The following is a 22469-nucleotide window of genomic DNA, read 5'->3' as shown; positions in this document are numbered from 1 at the left end:
TTATCTAGCGAGCAGCTGATTATTCTGCCCCGAGGAACAAACATCAGCATCACACACCGATACTTTCCAGTAACCAGCATCAAGGCTGGTGTCAAACAACACCATCACTAAACATGGAGGGAACATGACGTTAACATGACGTAAACAAAGAGGGAACATGACGTTAACATGGGGGGAACATGGAGGGAACATGACGTTAACATGACGTAAACAAAGAGGGAACATGACGTTAACATGACGTAAACAAAGAGGGAACATGACGTTAACATGGGGGGAACATGGAGGGAACATGACGTTAACATGACGTAAACAAAGAGGGAACATGACGTTAACATGGGGGGAACATGACGTTAACATGACGTAAACAAAGAGGGAACATGACGTTAACATGACGTAAACAAAGAGGGAACATGACGTTAACATGACGTAAACAAAGAGGGAACATGACGTTAACATGGGGGGAACATGACGTAAAAATGAAGTAAACAAAGAGGGAACATGTCGTAAACATGGGGGGAACATAACGTTAACATGGAGGGAACATGATGTAAACATGACGTAAATATAAATTTACGTCATGTTTACATGGCGGGAACATGTCTTAAACATGAAGGGAACATGGAGGGAGCATGAAGTGTAACGAGCACTGACCGGATGGCGAGCAGCTCCGTCTTCTCATCTGGATCTTCAGGCTGATCTCCTGAGGTTGTGAAATCATTTGTGTTTATATGGAATAACTCTTCAGCTGCAGGAACCAGTGACTGATGAAATCAAGGATCTGACTCACGTCCGCTGATCTTGGCTCCGACTCTTTGTGCCAGAGCGCTGCTCTGAGCCAGCTGCTCCCTGAAGCTCTGGCCCTGGTAGTAGTCGATGTCGTTGGCCCTCAGCAGCTCCTCGAAGGCCTTGGTGGTGTCGCCCAGGTGCTGGGTCAGGATGCTGCACAGGCCACGCCCCTCCCTCTGCCGCTGGCGCAGGTGAGACAGCTCTCGGGCCTGAGTCTGGATCAGAGAGTCGAACTTCCTGCCGACACAGAGAAACACGACTGTGAGGTCATTTAGGATCAAATACATAACAACAGGAAATGATATGATTCCTGATCAAATATTGTCACAATAACAAATACTTCACCCTGCAAGCTCCTAATTATTCAAACTCCAGCAAATGTCAAAACACTATATAGAGTTCAGATTTTAAAGCAGTTTATGAACAGACCTTTTCAGTCTCAGTAGAATTAACCCTGAACTGTGAGGATCTTACTTTTATACATGTTTCATGTCTCACTGATCCTCTGGACTTCAGGAGGCGTTCCTCCTTCTCTTCCACATGTTCACTGAAGGACATGTTCCCCCCCTCATGTGAATCCTGATTCACAGAGAACATCTGTGTCACACCTGATTCACACGCAGCGACTCGGCCGGGCTGTGATCTAACGCCTCCAGTGATCAAAGGATCAGGCTGAACCCTCAGGAGGGAACTGATTGATCCAATAATGAAATGATCACAGCCTTTATTCTTTATTGTAATTGTTTAACAAACTAATCTTAAGATAATTGATCAAAACTTTCCCCTGTTTTCATAACATTTTGTTAAATTCATTGTAAAGTTTATTTCCACAGAAGTCTCGTCCTCTTTCAGAAACACACAAATCATTTCTGAACACTTTAATACTTTCCTGTATTATTGATGATTATGAAGTGTTTATTTTTAAATAAAAGTATGAATGCTTGAAGAGAGAGAGGTGGCTTCTCTCACCCCGGCCAGGTGGCAGACTTCCCGTCCTGCTCGATGGACGTCTTCCCTCCTTTCTTCAGCTGGTTCTCCAGAGCGTCCACTCTGGACTCCAGCTGCTGGAGGCCCTTGTCTGGGTGGGGCTGACGAGGGGAGGCCAGCGCCCCCCCGTCAGACGACTGCCAGCCCTCGTCGTCCTCCGTGCCGCTGTGCGAGGGCGAGGCCTGGAAGCACCAGTTGACCTTGCGGGGCGTTGTGGGGGGGTCGTCTCCGGAGGTGGAGAGGGAGCGGAGGCGGTGCTGGAGGCCGCGGATCACGGCCTGCGAGCGGGACAGCTGCGAGCGGAGGTCCTCCACCAGGCGCTGGAGAGAGGACGCCTCCTCCGAGCCGGGGATCTGGGTGGTGGGTTTGGTGAAGGTAGAGCTGCTGGTGGTGGTGGTGGTGGTGGTGGGGGTGGTGGTGGGCCACCACTGGGAGCCACAGTCCAGAGACGTGCACATTTCCAGGTCATCGAACTCTGAGAGGGACACACAGTAAACACATTAAACACATTAAATACAGTAAGTACAGGAAACACATTAAACACAGTTATTCATTCATTCATTGATTTTCAGTGGTCGGGTCACAGAAGGTCAATCAGTCTGGATGAGTCAGCTGAACTTCCCCAGTTGGAAATTCATTTTTAAGATTATTCTGACACCACAAGCTGGAAATCATTAAACCTTCCCTGATTTCACTGTGACTCATCGTCTTACTGGTTTCACTCCCACATCAACTCTCCAGCAGGTTCACACCAGTGAACCTCAACGTGCTGCAGATCCAGTTTAACTGGGTTTCATGAGGAGCCTGATGGTGGAGGATGAACTTGAGCTGTTAGAGGTGTGGTCTGCTGACCTCTAGTGTTTCTAAGTCATCATTACAACTCCACCAGGCTCCATGAATCTCCTTCCTCTAGTAAAGTGGATGTTCTCCAGACATCTGATCATGGATCTTGATAATAATCAGTCACAGTCAAAGATGATAATATCTATGTGTGTGACTCGTGGGGGGGGGGGGGGGGGGGGGGCTGAATACCTGGGCTGCTGGTGTCTTCCCTCTCCGCCTCGTTCTCGCTGCGGCCACACGTCTCGTAGCCCAGGTCCTGCAGGTCCACCTGGATCTGCTTACTGTCCTGCTGCACCGCCGTCTCCGCTGCAGAGACACAGGAGACATTTCTGTGACGGGTGTTTGTCCCTGAGAGACACTCACTGACCAGAAGGGGGACTCACTGAGCAGCTCCCTGAAGTCTTTGAGCTGCTCGGCCTGAGCCTTCACCGTGGCCTCCGACACCATCAGCCGCTCCCTCAGCTCCTTGCTCCTCTGCTGCAGGAGAAGCGTCTGCTCCGTCCGCTCAGGGGCGGCAGCACCGCCCAGGTGCATGCTGGGACGCAGCTCGGCCTGGACACACTGTTCACAACGATGTGATGATCACGACTTTCAGCTTTATTATAGTTCTTCTTAGAAAAGATTTGTTTTGTCAACAGTTTATCAGAAGATTCGTAAACACATGTATCAAGAAGTAAAATTAAAGGAATAAAAAAAGGAAATACACATGAGCTTCAGATAAATGAACTTTACTCTGAATACAGATAAGACGTTAACACTAACCTAACAGCAACAAGATATATGACAATGATTAGAATAAAGGATTGTTTAACAAATAAAATAAATAAAAAAGGAAAGAAAACTTCACTCTCATCAGAAGCGGGAAGGAAGAATAAATATATGAATTATATTTCAGAATCCATCACACGTGTCCCTCACATGTTTAAACACATGAAGACGTGAGAGACACTTCCTGGTTCTTACCTGAGAGACGGAGCTGAGCTGCTGAGGACGCTTTGATCTGGAGGCTCCGTCCGGCCTCGGCTCGTCCCTGGTCTGGACGTCGGTGTGAGACAGAGACAAGTCACTGTCCCAGGCCTCCCACATCTCTGAGCCCTCCTCTTCCTCCTCCTCTTCCTCCTCCTCCTCTCCAATGGTCACATCCAGCTCCTCCTCCTCCTCCTCCGCCTCCTCCTCCTGGTGGTGTGGACCGTCCGCCTGCAGCCGATGGTTTAAATCCTGGTTCTGTGCCTGGAGGCTCAGCAGAGCTTTCCTTTAAAGAGAATTAAATTCTGTTAAATGAAAATGTAAATGAAAACATCCAAACGTATTAATCTGACGTAGTTTCACATGTGGAATATTTGAAAAGTGACTCAAGGTTTATTGATACTAATATGAAATACACAGAGGGTAACAGAATAAAACTAAAGATGTGAAATAATCAATAGACATTTATAATGAAACTGACCTTTGACCTTTAACTCATCAGGTGGTCCCGGAGTCTGAATCTAAACAGCATGTGTGTGGATGTCCTACCTCATGTGTGAGAGCGAGGAGAAGCCGCTCTTCTCCAGCTGAGCCTTCAGCTCCGTCAGCTCCCTCTCCACCGCCCTCTTCTGCTCCACCAGCTGCTTCACCTCCGTCAGGCCCTGACCCTCCTTCACCGGACCGGCACACAGCTGTTCAGACAGGGAGCACTGTAAATGAACAGGGACGCCATGACGCCTAAAGTGAGGCTGAATCATAGGGGTCCCCCTGGTGGCTGGATTCAGTATAGAACCCTGCGTCCTCCATGTTAGCAGACGGGACGTGGACCAAAGTCCAGAGTCAAGTGTCAAGAGTCAAGTCAATTTCTGTTTTGTCATTTTGGTCAGTTCTTGTTCAAGTGTTTGTGTTTGTGATGAGTTAAATCAGTAAATTGATGGAATACAAACAGACCTGGTCACGGACTGGGTTTCCTACCTTGGTGCTCAGCGTCTGGAGCCTCAGTTCAGCCTCCTCTTCATCAACGCTCTCCTCTTCCTCGCTGTTCTCATCATCGTCTTCATCGTCTGAACTCGGTTCTACAAAATGTAAAAAAGTAAAAAAATTAAGAATTCTTCTTTCATTCAGTTCATTTAGTTTTTACTTTTCTACTGAGTGTCTGACACAGAACAAACATGATGTCGGTTGATCACACAACTTGAGCTCTAGATAGTTTGAGCTTGAGAAGAAGCTGCTTGTTCTCCATGAATCAAGTAAAGAACTCGTTTGATGTTTGTAATTATGTGTTATTATGCAATTGCACGTCTGACGTCTGGTCCATCCCCCCCCCCCCACACACACACACAGTGTTTCTGAACACTAGAGAATATATTCCTTTCACACTAATTAACAATTATCTACCTGAACACGAGCCGATTCTGTTTCTGTTAATATAAACTCATCTACTGTTTTCAATCTTTAATATGAAGATTTAATTTAAAAAATGCTTCATGGACAAAATGCCTCCATCAACAGGAGAAGCTGGTTTCAGCAGAACAGGATTCTGGGTAATCTGGGCCTGTGAGACTTTATATGCAGGATCATACATCTTGAATAAAGATGATAGCATCATCATCAGGGATGTTTGTATAACTGTGACCATGTGACCTCCTCTGAAATCTGTTATATTACCGTTCAGATTATTTCTTGTGTATGTTCAGTTTTAGTCAATAAACTAAATTCATGTGGAGGACAATATGACACATTAAATGTTAGTAAGTCTTAAGTGAGTTTTGGAAACTGTGGAAACACAACAACGACAAACCTTGTGTGTCTGTGAGCATCACAACTGGGCTGTTCTGTGCTTTGGTGCAACTGGAGCTTTAAACGTGTGATTTCAGATAAACCCTCGTTCAGATCATAAGAGAAGTTGATTCCAGTGAAACGTGCAGAACGACTTCACTGCTTCATTAAAACATTTCTACTTTCTGCTCCAGTGTGAAAATCATTTAATCACAATCATTCATTTCCAATGTCACAGAAGCAAAGAAACATTTAAAACGTTTGAAATCAGTTTCTTCATAAACGTTCACTGAAAACATATTAATATATTATAATAATATGCAAATATGTTCATATTATTAAACACTAATAATGTCACAATCATTAATAACAAGTATAACTTATTAATTTCATGTTAAGTAAAGAAAGCATGTGCAGAAATTGATTAGGCTTGTTAATGTTGCTGATCATACACATGCGCACGCACACGCACACAGACAAAAATATACAATGACATTAACTGATGCTTTCATACAAATTCACAATATTTACACTGAAACAAAGCTTCAAATAATATATAATAATTTAATAAGTTCTAAATTGTTCTAAAATGAATAAAAATGTTTCGTTTACAAAAAAGAAAAAGAGAAAACTAATATTCAGACTTTTAGCCTTTAGTGGTTTAATCAGTGCAACTAATCAGATCTGATGAATATTGATAAATTAAAATGTCTCTTTTCTGTGTGTACTTTATACTTTGAGATGTTTTGTTGAAGCTTCTGTATTGGACATCAAGACGTTTGTGTAGAAACCTAGAACTAGTCTTTACAGATTAATGTTGACAAGTCAGAATTTGACTGAAGCGATTCTCAGAGGCACAAACCAAATAGAAAATAATATATTAATTTCACAGTTTTGTGTTCAGTGTATTTCTGTGACATTTCATTCTTCTGATGAAGTTGGAGACAGAAAAACACAAATCTCCTCCAGCTCATAAAAATCCTCTCATTCATGAAACCGACTTCTCCCTCCTGGTGTTGAGAAGCTGACACACACTGAGGAGAGTTTCCTGTTAGAAGCCAAACGTCCCTCCTGCTCCATATCCATCATCACCATCGTAACCATTAAACATGTTCAGTGTTAGTGGGAAATCAAAGAGCGCCACCGCCACCACAGCGAGTCCCTCCATGCAGACCACCGCCACCATAGGCCCCGCCTCCAGCTGCTGGGGGAGTCGCCGTTACAAATACTGTCCCATGCTTCTCTGATGCCCACCTCCAAACTCAGGCTGCCTCTGCAGGGCGGCGCCGTCCCGCTGGACCAGGCTCTCCCTCAGCTCCTGGACCTCCTGCGTCAGGCGCTCGACCAGCTGGAGATCTGAAGGTTCTACCATCTGCCTCTGGAGGTCCTGTAATACACACACGGTCAAGACATGCAGTGAAGAGCTGGGACGGAATCAAACCTGCGGCCTCAGAACATGAGGAGCGATCGGGGACAACGTGGGTTTTATCTTTTTAAACGTTGAGAAAGAAAAACTGAAGATGAAAAGTTTTCAAACCCACAGAGTGAGAACGTTTCCTGAGTGTTGGTAAAATGAAACATCAGCAGGAAGTGAGATACACAAAGTTCTGCTGAAGTCAGTGTGTGAGTGTTGTTGTGTGAGTGTTGTTGTGTGAGTGTTGTTGTGTGTGTGTTGTTGTGTGTGTGTTGTTGTGTGAGTGTTGTTGTGTGTGTTGTGTGTGTTGTTGTGTGTCTGTTGTTGTGTGAGTGTTGTTGTGTGTGTGTTGTTGTGTGTCTGTTGTTGTGTGAGTGTTGTTGTGTGAGTGTTGTTGTGTGTGTGTTGTTCTGTGAGTGTTGTTGTGTGAGTGTTGTTGTGTGAGTGTTGTTGTGTGAGTGTTGTTGTGTGAGTGTTGTTGTGTGAGTGTTGTTGTGTGTCTGTTGTTGTGTGTGTGTTGTTGTGTGTCTGTTGTTGTGTGAGTGTTGTTGTGTGAGTGTTGTTGTGTGAGTGTTGTTGTGTGTGTGTTGTTTAGTGTTTGTTGTTCTGTGAGTGTTGTTGTGTGTCTGTTGTTGTGTGAGTGTTGTTGTGTGAGTGTTGTTGTGTGAGTGTTGTTGTGTGAGTGTTGTTGTGTGAGTGTTGTTGTGTGTGTGTTGTTGTGTGAGTGTTGTTGTGTGTGTGTTGTTGTGTGTCTGTTGTTGTGTGTGTGTTGTTGTGTGTCTGTTGTTGTGTGAATGTTGTTGTGTGAGTGTTGTTGTGTGTGTGTTGTTTAGTGTGTGTTGTTCTGTGAGTGTTGTTGTGTGTGTGTTGTTGTGTGAGTGTTGTTGTGTGTCTGTTGTTGTGTGTGTGTTGTTGTGTATGTTGTTGTGTGAGTGTTGTTGTGTGTCTGTTGTTGTGTGAGTGTTGTTGTGTGTGTGTTGTTGTGTGAGTGTTGTTGTGTGAGTGTTGTTGTGTGTGTGTTGTTGTGTGAGTGTTGTCGTGTGAGTGTTGTTGTGTGTCTGTTGTTGTGTGTGTGTTGTTGTGTATGTTGTTGTGTGAGTGTTGTTGTGTGTCTGTTGTTGTGTGAGTGTTGTTGTGTGAGTGTTGTTGTGTGTGTGTTGTTCTGTGAGTTTTGTTGTGTGAGTGTTGTTGTGTGAGTGTTGTGTGTGTTGTGTGTGTTGTTGTGTGTCTGTTGTTGTGTGAGTGTTGTTGTGTGAGTGTTGTTGTGTGAGTGTTGTTGTGTGAGTGTTGTTGTGTGAGTGTTGTTGTGTGTGTGTTGTTGTGTGTGTGTTGTTGTGTGTCTGTTGTTGTGTGTGTGTTGTTGTGTGTCTGTTGTTGTGTGAATGTTGTTGTGTGAGTGTTGTTGTGTGTGTGTTGTTTAGTGTGTGTTGTTCTGTGAGTGTTGTTGTGTGTGTGTTGTTGTGTGTGTGTTGTTGTGTGTGTGTTGTTGTGTGGTTGCTCCTCCCTCTCACTGACCCTGATGAGCTCCTCCTTCACCAGCAGCGTCCTGCTGAGGGCGTCCAGCCTCGATGTCTGACTCCTGCTCAGCTCCTGGTTCTCCTTCTCCCTCCTCAGCGCCAGACGCAGCTCCTCCTGCGCCGCCTGCAGCTCCAGGGCCGAGTCGGTTCGGGAGTCGGACCTCCACCCGGATCCGGAGCTCAGCTGTCTGCGGAGCTCCTGGAGTCTGGAGGTCTGCTCGGTCATCACGTCCCCGAGCTGCAGGGCCGTGTCCTGGAGGAGGAGCTGAGTCACTTACACGTTTATGAAAGTTAGATTAATATCTGTGTGTGTGACTTCAAGCTCCTCTGCTCTACCTGGATGTACTGGTCCCTGGAGCCGATGGACGTGAGCAGACCCTGGACCTGGTCCTGGTGCTCCTGGGCCTGACGGGTCCGATCGGACAGAACTTCCTGGAAGAGGCGGTCTTTGAGCTGGAGGCGGAGCTTCAGCTCCTCCAGAACGTCGCTGGGAGCCGAATGGACCTGAGCCAGCAGGGGGCAGCGCAGGTCCTGAGGGGCGAGGAGGAAGAAGAAGAGGAAGAGGAAGAAGGAGAAGGAGAGGAAGAAGAAGAAGAAGAAGAAGAGGAAGAAGAAGAAGAAGAAGAAGAAGAAGAAGAAGAAGAAGAGGAAGAGGAAGAAGGAGAAGAAGAAGAAGAACAAGAGGAAGAAGAAGAGGAAGAAGAAGAAGAGGAAGAAGAAGAAGAGGAAAAAGAGGAAGAAGAAGAGGAGGAGATGTGAATCCTTGAGGGAGAATCAGGTCATATTGGTTCTTCAGGCTGTTGCTCCTCTGTACCTGCGCCTCCTGCGTCCGGGCGAGCAGCGCCCCCTGCAGCTGCCTGATGATGGCGTCTCTCTCCCTCAGGGACCAGCTCTGCAGCTCCTCACTCTCCTGCCGCTGCCGCTGAACGTTCCTCCAGGCGTCCACCACCTGCTGCAGCTCCACGGCTTTACCACGCAGCAGCAGCTCCAGGCTCTGACACACACACACACACACACACACAGACACACACAACAGATTGATCCAGGAGAGGAGGGGTGAGTGTTTGTGTTCCTGTGAGTGTGTGTCTGTGTGTGTGCGCTCACAGTGATGGTCTCCTCGTTGTTGTCCAGGACGCAGCGTTGTCTCTCCAGGTCTCTCTCCTTCTCTCTGAGGAGCAGTCGGAGACGGCGAGACTCCTCCTCCTTCTCCTCCACACAGCGGAACCTCTCGTCCACCGCTCGCTGCACAATGAAAACTGTGATGTCACTGAATCTGACCGTTTGATTTGAATATTAAATTTAATAAAGCCTCGTCTCTCAGTTGTTTTGTGTTAATATTCATATTCAGCTTTGTGATCTGCTTCATCAATAAGAAACGTTACAGGAGCCGGAGGCAGAGATTTAATAACACGACATAAACAGGTCAATCTCTGTCTTCTCCATCACTCCCTTAATGGAACCCAGTGGGTTTACTGGTTGAATAAATGACTCATGATTGAAGTGTTTCTGTACGACACACGACTCAGTTCTGAAACTAGAGCAGCCAGACGCTGCCTCTCTAGAGCAGCTTCACAGAGCGACGGCTCTTCACCTCCAGAGCTCGATCTCGTTCTCTGACTCGCTGCCGGAGCTTGTGCAGCTGAGCGTCTCTCCTCTGGTTGGACTGGTCGTCCAGCAGCTCCCAGTACTCCTGAGGGCAGGAAACAGGAGGTTTAGTCCAACATGAATCACCTGAGCTTTGATTCTACTGCTTCTGTTTCTACGTCGTCCTGACACAGTGAGGAGTTGTGTTGTTGTGCACAGTGTGTTGGTTTGTGTGTGTCGGACCTCCAGCAGCTGATCTTTGGTCTGAAGCGATGTGGTCAGCTGTGTGATGGTCTTCTCTCTCTCCTCCCTCTCGCTCTCCCTCTCTTGCTCGCCCTCCCTCAGCTGCTCCTCTCTCTCCTTCAGGGCCGATCGAGCCTTGTCCAGAACCGACTGCAGCTCCTGCGGGTCGCACACCAACAACACAACATCAGGCCAGAGCCCACAACCTGCAGCCTCTTCCTCATCCTCTGTTCAGTCCCTCTCACCTGGTTGTGCTGCTCAGCATCCCTCCTGTGCTGCAGCGCCCCCTGCAGGTCGGTCTCCAGCCTCTGCAGGGCCCGGGTCAGGTCCTCCTGGGTTCTGGACGCCTGCTGCTGCGCTCGCTCTCCAGCCTGAAGCTCCAGCTGAGCCTGGAAGAGCGAGGCCTGCAGAGACAGAACCTCCCCCTGACCTCCAACACTCTGCCCCCCCGACGCCTGCAGGAGGAGACCAGAGAAGAAGAGGAGGGGACACAGGGGGACATTTAAATAAATATGTTCCTGGTTTAATGAGCTTCTGAGAGATGATGGTTTGAGTCTGAGACCCAGAGGACGAACCTGAAGCTGCTGGTGGTTGGTGAGATCTTTAAGAGAACTCAGCATCTTCTTCTGCTCCTCAATCACCAGGTACAGGTCTGCAGTCTGCACACACACAGACACACACACACAGACACACAAAATATCAACACTGTTCCTACATGAAACTCTTCATCTTCCCTTTTGACACTGGATTTCAGTTTTGCTTCAATTCCCTGTTATTCCACCATCACCTCCTTGTCCTCAGTTCTCTACCTTCCCTCCCTCCCTCTCTCGCTCTCTCTCTCTCTCTCCCTCCATCCCATCATCCATCTCTCTCTCCCTCTGACCCTCCCTCCAATCATCCCTCTCTCTCTCTCCCTCAATCTCCCTCCCTCCCTCTCCCTCCATCCCATCATCCCTCTCTCTCTCCCTCTGTCCCTCCCTTCCATCCTCCCCCTCTCTCTCATCTCCCTCTCTCCCTCTCCCTCCTTCCCTCCCAATCTCTCCCTCCCTCTCTCTCTCTCCCTCCATCCCATCCTCCCTCTCTCTCTCTCTCTCTCCCTCTCCCTCCTTCTCTCCCAATCTCTCTCTCTCTCTCTCTCTCTCTCTCCCAATCTCTCTCTCTCTCTCCCTCCCTCCCTCCCTCTCTCTCTACCTCTGCCTCCTTCTCCTCTCCCTCTCCCTCCCTCCCTCCCTCTCTCTCTACCTCTGCCTCCTTGGAGCTGAAGTTGTCACTGATGTTCTGGATGTTTCTCTCCTTCCTCTGAGCCTCCTCTCGAGTTGACCTCAGTTCCAGCTCCATCTCACCGAGACGCAGTTGCAGCTTCTACACACAAGCACACACACACAGACACACACACACACATCAGTACACACTGAATATAAATCACAACCCTGAGGTGGAGATCTCCTGCTCTGTGTCTGTACCTGGTTCCGGGCCTCGCTCTCTCGGACCTGGACCTGCAGCGAGTGGACCTGGTCCTGGTTCTTCTGCAGCTCGCCCACACACTGACCGGCGGCGCTCTCGTAGTGACTCAGCTGATCCTGCTGCTCATCGGTCAGCCGCTGGAAACACAGGAGCAGTCAAAGAGATTCAAAGCTGAACAGATTCCTGAGCTTCTCTTCACAGATAAATTATCTATATTCTTCTCTCTCTCTCTATATATATATATATATATCTAGATATATCCTGAAATAAAGGTTTGTTGTTGTGTCTTTTTTTAGTGCGACAGGCTGATTACTTACTACTGAGCAGCTGGATCAGTGGTTTACACTCATTGTGTGTTTGTGCAGATGAATGAAAGTCTAAAGACACGTCAGCTGCTGAATGACTTCCTGAGGAAGCGGCTGTTGCCACGGGAGCATGTTGTTGACTTCCTGTTTTCTTTTTAGAGACTCGACTATGGGACTTTCACCAGTTCACCAAACCATTAGAGTTCACCGAACCATTAGAGTTCACGAAACCATTAGAGTTTCACTGAACCATTAGAGCTTATTGTGGTTGAATTATTCTAGAACACATTTTTCTGACCACACTTGAACTTGTGACTCGGACCTTTAGGTTAAAGGTTCTGGAGCGAAGTGAAACCAGTGAAACTTCAGGTGGAAACCAGTGTAGCTGTCCCCATTCACACCAGTGGGAGCTCCATTGTGCAGCTATATTTCTTCATAATGGACACACACAGTTGAATCTCAAGGACACACACAGACGTCCAGTCTCTGCTGACACTGAAGCACATTCAGCTCCATCATTAACATAACAAAGAGTTTTTATGAAGCTGGATCCGACCCACTGTGGAGACAGTTCCCATGCCAACACCACTGCTGCTAGGACACAGGGGAGGACGGGCATTCAGCCCCCCCCCCCCCCCCGAGACAGTCACCAAGGCTCTGAGTGAGTTCAGCTCCGTCAGCAGAGGATGAGTCAGACTCCAGAGAGATTTGCATCATTTGGATCAAACTGCTGTGAAACGACCTGAAGCTTCTGATCTGACACATTCATTCAAACACAGAATCTAAAGATTGTCGGGACGGAGAGTTTGATTTGTGAAATGAACAAACCCGATTCTCCCGCAGCTGCAGCTACAAAAACACTTCCCACAATGCAACACCTTTCTTTAGCAGCGACCCACAGACTACCTGCTGGAAGCGGAACGGCCTGCACTGAACATATTCATCCAACCACTGCTCCTCCAGCTCCGCCAGCTCCGCCTGCAGGTCCTGCTCCGGGCACGAGGTCACGACCTCTGGTATTGGTTGGTGGGGGTACAGGTCACTGTCCCCCGCCCCCCTGCAGGGGGACCTCAGTGAGATGGACGGATGCAGTGAGGGGCTCTTCTCCAGTTTGGCTTTGACGAGTACTGGGAGCTTGCTCCCCCGTTGGGTCCTCACTGGTCGGTACTCCCAGCCTCTCAGGAGGCACAGCATCATGTCCAGCCCAGAGAGGGAGCTCTCACTCAGGGGGTTGTCCCATGGAGTGTCCCGTCGGCCTGGGGCCTCCTCTGGATCTCTCTCCAGCTCCATGTCGTCCCTCCCTTTGTGATTTGGAAGAGGGCCGCTCACTTCCACAGCCGTGTCCAGAGATTCCACAGAGGACGCTGGACTGGGACCCGTCTGATCGAACGTGGTCTTATCAGAGTCTAACGCAGCTGAAGGAGATGTAGACTCTAATGCCAGGGTCATGGATGCAGACTCTTCAGAGGATCTGATGGGGTCCTGGACTCCTTCAGCGCTGGTGGAGTAGCGGGTAGACGGCCCACAGGATGTGCTCCTTCGCCCGAGCCGGCGAGGAACCTTACACACCGCCTCATAGTCCGAATCTGCCACTCGGAGCGCCGCACAACCCCTGCATCTCCTCGGCTTCTGGCCAGACAGGGCGTCTCCTGCGGTGCAGTGGTGGACATGGTGGACGTGGTGGGGCTGGTCCAGGGCAGGGTCCCCCTTATCAGCCCATGACTCATAGACGGAGAACGTCAGATCGTCCTGAATCATGTCCGAGTATCTCACGTCCTGCAGGACTGATAGATCCACCACAGGGACGTCTTCAGACCCCGCCTCTGTATCAACGACCCCCCCACCCGTCCCTGCCGATGGGGCCACGCTCCCGTCCTCTGCGTTGTTCTTCCGGTACAAGCCTCCGATGCAGTGCCGCAGACGATCTTTCTCCAGCAGCAGCTTGTGGAGGCGCTCCAGGGACAGCGCCTCCACCCGGGCGACCACCGTGTCGAAGCGGTACATGCGGTCCAGCATGAAGGCGCACTTGGAGCAGGCGAACTCCCCCCGGCCGTCCCGGCTCAGCTCGCGGCCCACGGCGTGGGACAGCAGCACCTGCAGGTTGAGTTTGGCGGCCGGGTGGAAAATCCAGCGGCGTTGGTTGCCACAGAGCTCGCGGGCGCAGATACGACACGACTCCTTCATCTTCACGACGTCCAGCATCACAACACGTGACGGGGACCAGGAGGGAAGTCGACTGGAACCGAGAGCTGGTCGTGGGTCAGTCAGACTTTGTCCAGAGAACCAACGGTAAATACAAATATATACGTAGACTGGGGAAAGCAAATCCTGTTTTCTCTAAAATAACATAGCTAGAGACAAAGAGACCATAAAGGTGGCTGGAGCAGGTGGGCGTGTGCTCGAGCTCAGTCAGGCTCCGCCCCTGAGCTTCCAAATATGGTTACTTCTGGTGACAGAAAACCAAGATGGCGCTGGACACGATGTGAAACTGAGGCTTCAGATCGGTAAATCCTGTCATCGGTGTTTTAATCTAGCGGCGGATGATCGAGGCTCCAGCTACGATCTCAGAGTTTAATCTTCAATCTGACGTGAAGACAATTCAAACCAGTTCAATGTTTCCGATATTTAAAAAAACTTGAATCAGATGAAGAGTATTTTCTGCGCAGAGATTTAAAAGAAGAGTTCAGGATGAGAGCTGATAAGAGCCTGGCTCAGAGGCTGATGAAGATGATGAAGAGGAGGCTGCAGAAGATGAAGAGGAGGCTGCAGATGATGAAGAGGAAGCTGCAGATGATGAAGAGGAGCCTGCATCAGTCCGGATGTATCTTCCTCTGGATCCAGATGATCTCATCCAACGTGATTCCAGATGTGACAGATCCTCTTGTCTCACTTCCTCATGTGTCCTCGAGCTTTTGTTTTCTAAAACGTGACAGCATCTCTCTCCTCCTCCTCCTCCTCCTCTTGCTCTTCCTCCTCGATACGACCCGACACGAACACGGAACGAAGCGAGCCTCCTCTTCCTCCTCCTCCCGCTCCTCTCCCTCGTGCCGGTCTCTGGACGTCCCTCCGGTCCACCGGGTCTCACCGGGTCTCTCTCCGGGGCGGTGTCCGGCTCTCGGGGCCTCGGAGGCGGATTCAGCCGCGGAGAGGCGACGTCAACACCCACCAAAGATCCTGTGTGTGCGAGGCGATGTCTCACTCCGCTGCTTTAACGCGATCACTACCCACATACAGATCATCTTATGTTTTAGGTAATTAAAGTGATAACAAAGCGAATTAACTGACTAATAATAAACTGTAGATATTATTAAAAAAATATATTTTGTATTAATTGGGAATTTTTGACCGAACTACAAAAAATAACAACACCAAAAAAAAAATCTGATTAAATATGAATAATTCTCCAATGATAATATAAATCATTAAGCGTTTGAAATGTTTTGTTGGTTTTAAGTTATATTTTAATTCTATACTGGGGCGGCGCCAGGGGCGGGGCCAGAGCTAGGGCCAGGGGCTGAAATCTGATTGGTCCCTGGAGTCCCCCTGACCTATTTCCTGCTTATAAACTTAAACGAACAACGATACATTTTTATATCCTATGATTTTTAGAATAAAACAATGTTCTTGAACAAGGAACAATGAAAGATTATTTCCAGGGTTTTTATTTTCACTTTCTTTAAAATCATGAGATAGAAGATTCTCAAAAAAGACAAATCGATGGATCTTGATAAAAAAAGCATCAGACATGTGTAGGTCACTGAAGAGCGTCTGACTTGGTGCAGACCCAATAACAATCTGGATCTGGTGCATTGACACGTGGTTCAATGAGGGGCCTGTTTAACGAGTTCCATTTCGTGTTGCTCTGCAGGACGTGAACTGAAAACAACAGTTTGCCATCAGGGTCATTGAAGTTTGGTCCGTGGTGACTGAGTTCATGTGATTGTCGGGGGCACCCGGCCTCATGATGCCTTCACATGTCACGCAGAACGAGGGGGGGGGGGGTCGGTGTCACTGAATCACATGACGTCTCATGGAGCTGCAGGACCTGAAAGAGCTGCACACTTTCCCACAGACTCACAGATACGTGAGTCTTCATCCGTCTTTTAGTTTCCAGGACAGCCTGCATGTGTTGTTGATACAAACGCTCTCACTTGTGATTAGTTTTCCTCTGTGTGTGTGTGTGTGTGTGTGTGTCTGTGTGTGTGCGTATCCTCACTGACTCTCATTTGGCTCTGACCGTGTCTACATTTGTCACCCAACAAGCCTCTGGAGACACGACACCAAAACACAGATCGGCTGGAACGAGGCACGCAATCAAAAATCAATTAATCCTAATCAGAGATGAGAGCCAATCACAGAGCAGCGACTGCACCGCTGTTTATTTTCCTCCGAGTGGCAGAGGAACCACAGAGTGCTGGGGGGGGGGGGGGGGGGCTGGTGTGGGCGCAGACAGAAGAGGTGTCTCCAACAGTTTGGATTCCAGACGTCTCACTTGGGGCTTTGCCAGAAACCAGAGTGTGAGTCGAACAGCGAGCAGCGAGCAGAGTGTGTGTGTGTGTGTGTGTGTGTGTGTGAGTGTGTGTGGGTGTGTGTGTGTGTGAGTGTGTGTGGGTGTGTGTGTGTGTGTGTGTGATCACTCTCATGGTCTATTACTCACAACCACAGCTGATAAAAGATTAAAGTCATCCACCTGGTTTGAATAAATATAGACAGAAATAAAATCCACTCATTCAGGCATAAAAATATGAAAATAAATTAGAAAATAAATAAACTGCTGTGTGCAGTGGAGACCAGTAAACACCAGGTGGAGCCACCTCCCTGCTGTGAACTCAGAGGGTTAAATCAACGTGTTGTTGTGTTAAAAGTAACACACACACACACACACAAACACACACGTATCCTTCATACAGTGACACATGAATCTTTCTTACCTGCATCTGTGTGTGAACGTCACCATCGTCCAGATTCTGTGGAGAGAAAGTTCATCTGTGTTTAATATAAATCAAAGTTTGAAAATAGAAACTTAGAGTTCCTGTAGGACTGAAACTAAAAAAACACCCACCTCACCTTCCTCACCCTCCTCACCCTCCTCCCCCTCCTCACCTTCCTCTGCCTCCTCACCTTCCTCACCCTCCTCACCCTCCTCACCCACCTCACCTTCCTCACCCTCCTCACCTTCCTCACCTTGCTCACCCTCCTCACCCTCCTCACCCACCTCACCTTCCTCACCCTCCTCACCTTCCTCACCTCTTCCCCTCCTCACCCTCCTCAGCCTCCTCACCTTCCTCACCCTCCTCACCTTCCTCACCTCCTCACCTTCCTCACCCTCCTTATATTCCTCACCTCCTCACCCTCCATATATTCCTCACCTCCTCACCCTCCTCACCTTCCTCACCTTGCTCACCCTCCTCATCTTCCTCACCTTCCTCTGCCTCCTCACCTTCCTCACCTCCTCCCCTCCTCACCCACCTCACCTTCCTGACCTTCCTCACCCTCCTCACCTTCCTCACCTCTTCCCCTCCTCACCCTCCTCAGCCTCCTCACCTTCCTCACCCTCCTCACCTTCCTCACCTCCTCACCTTCCTCACCCTCCTTATATTCCTCACCTCCTCACCCTCCTTATATTCCTCACCTTCTCACCCTCCTTATATTCCTCACCTCCTCACCCTCATATTCCTCACCTCCTCACCCTCCTCACCCTCCTCACCCACCTCATCTTCCTCACCCTCTTTACCTTCCTCACCTTCCTCAACACGAATGCTCCGCTCTCCTCCATCCTCCCCTCCATCCTCTCCTCCCTCTCTCTCTCCAGAGCCAGACAGCGCCGGGACTCAGCGTCGGCCAGCGACGCCATTCGCTCGGCCTCGCCTCGCGCAAGCTCCGCCTCCTGAACACAGCACGGACAGAAGAGACACAACGCTGGTAACTGAGTGGCCGGACAAACGCTGGGTCGGGGGTCAGAGGTCAGAGTCCCTACCTCTTGTAGCAGCTGAACTTTGGTTTCCAGGAGTTCCTGCATGTGGCTGATCTCCTCCTGCCGCTCCTCCAGGCGCCGCTGCAGCTCGGCCTCCGTCTGATCCCAGAGGCTGTCGGCCGCCAGCCTGCGAGGGCGACAAGGTTTGATTCAGAAACAAGAAAGAACGAGTGTCTTGAGTCTGCCGAGCCTTTATTAAAGAGTGTTCATGGCCACTCTTTAAATTCAAAGACTAATGAGAATCAGCATCCTGTGGTTGTATATGTGCCTCCATGACCTTTGACCCCTGAATTCTAAACTGTTTATCTTTGAGTCAACGTGACAACTGGTCAAAACGTGAAGAAACTCTCTACAGACCGACTTCATTTATCATCCTCATGAGGCCATAAACATGTTCTGTGAGGTCACGTGACCTTTCACCACAGACTGAACCAGTTGACCTTTGAGTCCGAGTGAACGAATCTGAAGAAATCCCCTTAAGCTGATCACTGGTCCCAGTGAACTTGACCTTTGACTTGACCTTTGAGCACACAGGTCTCCTCACCCCTCACTCTTCACTCCTCACTCTTCACTCCTCACTCCCCTCCTCTCCTCACTCCTCTCATCCAGGCTCTGTTAAAAGCTCCTCTGATAAACACAGAATTTATCAGAGGAGCTTCTTCGCTCTTCTCCTCTCCTCTCATCACTCCTCTCTCTTCTCCTCTCCTCTCCTTACTCCTCTCCTCACCCCTCACTCCTCTCCCCTCCTCTCCTCACTCTCTCTCCTCTCCTCACTGCTCCCTCCATTCCTCTCTCCACTCCTCTCCCCACTCATCTCCCTCCTCTCCTCCTCTCCTCTCCTGACTCCTCCCTCCCCTCCTCTCCTCACTCCTCTCATCCAGGCTCTGTTAATAGCTCCTCTGATAAACACAGAGTTTATTTATGAACCAGAGAAACGTCTCGGACACGTTCACTCTGCTCACGGAGGAATGTCTTCGCCTGCTCAGTGTTTGGACGTGAAAGTGACTGATTGGACCAATCAGTGTCCTCGAGCACAGTGACGCTGTGTCCCTGAGCTAATGGTGTCGCTCCTACATCCATCCATTAGGACAATAATCAGTCAGAGGTCAGTTTAACATGTGTGTAACAGGTTGAGTGGCCACACGCGTGTTCTGTTCACTGCATCTCAACATGTGAAGGTGCTTCATTTCCTCTGAATTAACTTCTAATAATAAAGAAAAAACTACCTCAGAATTACAGGGAATAACCGGACGTTAATCAAGAAAATTAAAAAATTAAAAATGAATTGTTTCTAGAGAAGTAAATTAACTTGAATTTGTCGTTAAAAACTTCAGAGTCTGTTGTTTTTGTTGTTTTTGTTGTTTATTGTTTTCAAGACGGAAATGTCTCCTTTAAATAAATAACGAGTTTTCTAATATTTTAAAGTTTCATCTTTAATCTGAAGACTGAATTTGACTCAGGAAACATTTTCATGGACAAAATGCATCCGTTAACACGAGGGACGAATTTAACCAACGGGATTCTGGGTAATCTGAGCCTGCGAGGTAGCAAAGTAAATCCTGAGCTTCACTGAAGTGAATTCGACGATGTGAAGAACTCAAGTGAAACGATCGACCTGAGCAGAGAAGCTCTCGGTTCATTGGAAGTTAGAAAGTGTCTGTAACCTTTGAGAAACCCTGTGATTGGACGTGTTGTGTGTTCTGACTCTTGGTGCTGATTGGCCGAGGACAGTGAGACAGAGAGAGACAGACAGCTGCGCCTCAGACAGGTGCTGCAGCTCAAATAGTTCCCGACTCAGCAACGCAGCAAACCACCTCCTGCCCTTTACTCCTCCTGACTCTCCTCCCCCTTCAAAACAAACCCTCACCCCTCGGTCACCTCCTCACCCTCACCCCCTCTTCGTCCCCTGCACCAGAGCCCGGTCACTTCAACCTCTTCAAAAGGTCCATACATGGAATTCCTCGGGGCTTAGTCCGTGTTGTGATAGCGAGCCGAGGCTACGTGGCGGCGGGCTGGCGTGTGATGAGAGGCCCTGATGCACCGAGGGCTCATGGGAAATAATCAAACTGCCGTTGAAAAGAGTGTTTTTGTAGTTCGCAGGCGAGTTCCCCTGAAGGCACTTCATGTGTGCAGCACAAGAGCCTGAATGTTTTCAAATGTATATTTCTCCAGGTCTGTTATGGAGACATAATTAAGTGTGGATGAGTGATTTGAACGTTCACGACCTTTAAACACCAGAAGAACTTCTGTCACCACGTGTGTGAAAAACCTCCTGAGCAGCAAGAAGAGAAATACTCACAGAGCTCCGTCCAGAAGCTGCTGCTTGTCCTCCAGCTCCTTCTTCAAGCTCTCCACCTGCACCTTCAGCTCGATGTCCTGCAGCAGATTCACAGGCAAAAGGAAGATGAGTGAAGTTGAGGATGATCGAAGAGTTTCAGAATTTAGATTAGAGAAGTAAACACAGGATATGGCTGATTTTAGCAATTGAACAGAATCAGCTCCAGCAGGTTGGCGAGTGAAGCTGAACTGAGATCAGTTAAAAAGACTCAGAAGTTATTAAAAACCAGAGTTTATCTCCAATATTCAGCAGGAACCTTTCATTCTAAAGAGTTTGTTGGAGTGTGTGGCTGCAGGGGGCGCTGTTGTTCAGTCACAGGGACATAGAGCTTCTTTGAGCTGCAGCTTTCTGACAGAAGAGAGTGAACGTGTTCATCAGACACTTTGTGTTCACAGAGAAATGAGCAACACGCCTGTGTTTACAGTAACACAATAAGATGAAGATGAAACCTCCCTGTTGCTTCACACACAGCCTGACACCTGCAGGATAATATTGTGCTTGATTCTCCAGTGAGGAGAAACATCTCATGACCTCAGCTGAGGAAAACACGGTGTGTATCTTTTACATGAAAAACCAACAATCCAGAAACTACACAAACATTATGAATCCCACTGGTCCTGCACAGAGGAGCTGGTTCTGGTCCTGCACAGAGGAGCTGGTTCTGGTTCTGCACAGAGAAGCTGGTTCTGGTTCTGCACAGAGAAGCTCTTCCAAAGGCTCTCGTGCCGCCGGCTTCTCTCTGGATGTATAAATAGCAGGTGAGACATGAGCAGCTGCTGGATCCGTCAAACCACTGCTCCCAGCAACAAGCCCACTTTTAACTCCTGGCTCTGGAGCAGGAGAACCGGACTCGACTGGACGACACTCGCTCACGTTTATTAATCTTTATTTATCATCCCAGCAGCAGAGATCCTCACGTCCATGTGCAGCAGATCAGATGTCTGACAGACCGACACAGGTGGGGGGGACGTGTTTCTGCTTACACCAACATGTACACACAGTATACATGTACACACAGTTACTGGTGGTGTGCACTCATGCCTGCAGCCTGAAGGCTCCATCGTAATGTGGGTCATCAGGAAACAGGTCAGACAGTTTGTCAGTGAGCAGGTCTGTGCTGCAGCGACTGTTCGACTCCTCCATGCAGCACAGACAATTCAAAACTCTTTTTAAAAAGTGGTCAAAAGCAGCTAATGAGGGTTTTACCATTTAAAGAATAGATCAGATCTCAGTTCACTTTAATTCAAGAGAAAGTAGAAGATCAGTCACTAGAGCTCATACAACTGTCTCCTTATGAAACCACATTTAAAATCTGGGTTTTCATTTGGATCTGCACTAAATTACACAACCTCACACAAATCTGTCCTGTACACATGTTTTTATCAAGTTCTGTCCTGACCACGTCATCCAGACGGGTTGTGTTAATCTGTCCGGTGGTTATTGTGTAACCCTGCTGACACACAAACAAACACACACCACTACAGTTGATTCAAACACGAACACAACTGTTTGAATCACTGAGTGTTTCTGACTTCCTGCTGCTGAACGCTACGGAGGCCGAGAGCTCGTTAAGAAAACATCTTCATCAACGTGGTTACACACACGTGCTGCGAAGACTCACAACTCACGCAAACACAGAAGTGATGCACCTGCTGAAGATCAATGTGAAGTTTCATCACCGCTGAGGAGCAGCAGACTTCACATTGAACTGTCACTTCCTGTTAATCAGCAGGGAAATGACAGAAACCATCAAAAATCGATTCAACATTTACTTCTCTTTTTGTTTTGTCCCATCTGCTAACATGGAGGAGGCGGGGTTTATGACCTTTACTGCAGCCAGCCAGCAGGGGGCGATCTGCATCATCTTTAATTAAAGTCGATGCATAAAACCAACTGAACAGAACTGTTGTGTTTTCATTCAGTTTGTTTGTAATAAAATAAAAATACTTTTCTTCTTCGTGCTCAGTGGAAGAATCTATAGACAGGTCAAAGTTCAAATGTCATGGGGGGGCGGGGGGGGGGGGGGGGTCTCTGCGGCTCTGCACCACAGACACAAACACAAAGCCGTGCACGTGAACAGATGAAGTTTCACACTCACCCTCCTGTGCACGTCATCGCTGCTCTCCTCGAACTTCTGCTGGATCTTCTCCTCCAGGAAGTAGATCCGGAGCTTCAGGCTGAAGTTCTCCTTCTTCAGGTCGTTCAGGTGCTGCGAGATAGTGCGATAACCACGGAACACAGCGTTAGACATGACGAGGAGCTGCCCCCC

General features: G+C 48.5%; 1 protein-coding gene across 9 annotated transcripts in view; it reads right to left on the bottom strand.

The window, feature by feature from the left end:
- pde4dip (phosphodiesterase 4D interacting protein) overlaps window positions 1–22469 on the bottom strand; it is a 64740-nt gene that overhangs the window by 12144 nt on the left and 30127 nt on the right. For 3 of the 9 annotated variants that reach the window (XM_062394851.1, XM_062394850.1, XM_062394848.1), the window contains exons 4-27: window positions 22299–22409; window positions 20162–20238; window positions 17866–17989; window positions 17623–17775; window positions 16820–16855; window positions 11583–11720; window positions 11362–11481; window positions 10695–10778; window positions 10365–10574; window positions 10120–10278; window positions 9884–9982; window positions 9397–9534; window positions 9107–9286; window positions 8629–8823; window positions 8291–8545; window positions 6616–6748; window positions 4558–4658; window positions 4132–4292; window positions 3580–3868; window positions 3000–3177; window positions 2806–2922; window positions 1756–2248; window positions 788–1023; window positions 652–700 (exon numbers count right to left, since the gene is read on the bottom strand). In XM_062394851.1, coding sequence (XP_062250835.1) covers window positions 652–700; window positions 788–1023; window positions 1756–2248; window positions 2806–2922; window positions 3000–3177; window positions 3580–3868; window positions 4132–4292; window positions 4558–4658; window positions 6616–6748; window positions 8291–8545; window positions 8629–8823; window positions 9107–9286; window positions 9397–9534; window positions 9884–9982; window positions 10120–10278; window positions 10365–10574; window positions 10695–10778; window positions 11362–11481; window positions 11583–11720; window positions 16820–16855; window positions 17623–17775; window positions 17866–17989; window positions 20162–20238; window positions 22299–22409 — 3836 coding nt within the window. Of the gene's footprint in view, window positions 1–651; window positions 701–787; window positions 1024–1755; window positions 2249–2805; window positions 2923–2999; window positions 3178–3579; window positions 3869–4131; window positions 4293–4557; window positions 4659–6615; window positions 6749–8290; window positions 8546–8628; window positions 8824–9106; window positions 9287–9396; window positions 9535–9883; window positions 9983–10119; window positions 10279–10364; window positions 10575–10694; window positions 10779–11361; window positions 11482–11582; window positions 11721–12794; window positions 15037–16819; window positions 16856–17622; window positions 17776–17865; window positions 17990–20161; window positions 20239–22298; window positions 22410–22469 lie in introns of those variants that run through there. The other 6 variants (XM_062394843.1, XM_062394846.1, XM_062394845.1 and 3 more) reach the window with 4 other exon arrangements.

The sequence above is a fragment of the Platichthys flesus genome, chromosome 9 (assembly GCF_949316205.1).
Source record: "Platichthys flesus chromosome 9, fPlaFle2.1, whole genome shotgun sequence".
Classification (NCBI taxonomy): Eukaryota; Metazoa; Chordata; class Actinopteri; order Pleuronectiformes; family Pleuronectidae; genus Platichthys; species Platichthys flesus.
The sequence above is the reverse complement of the archived record's forward strand: the minus strand, read 5'-3'. Positions and strand labels throughout refer to the sequence as shown.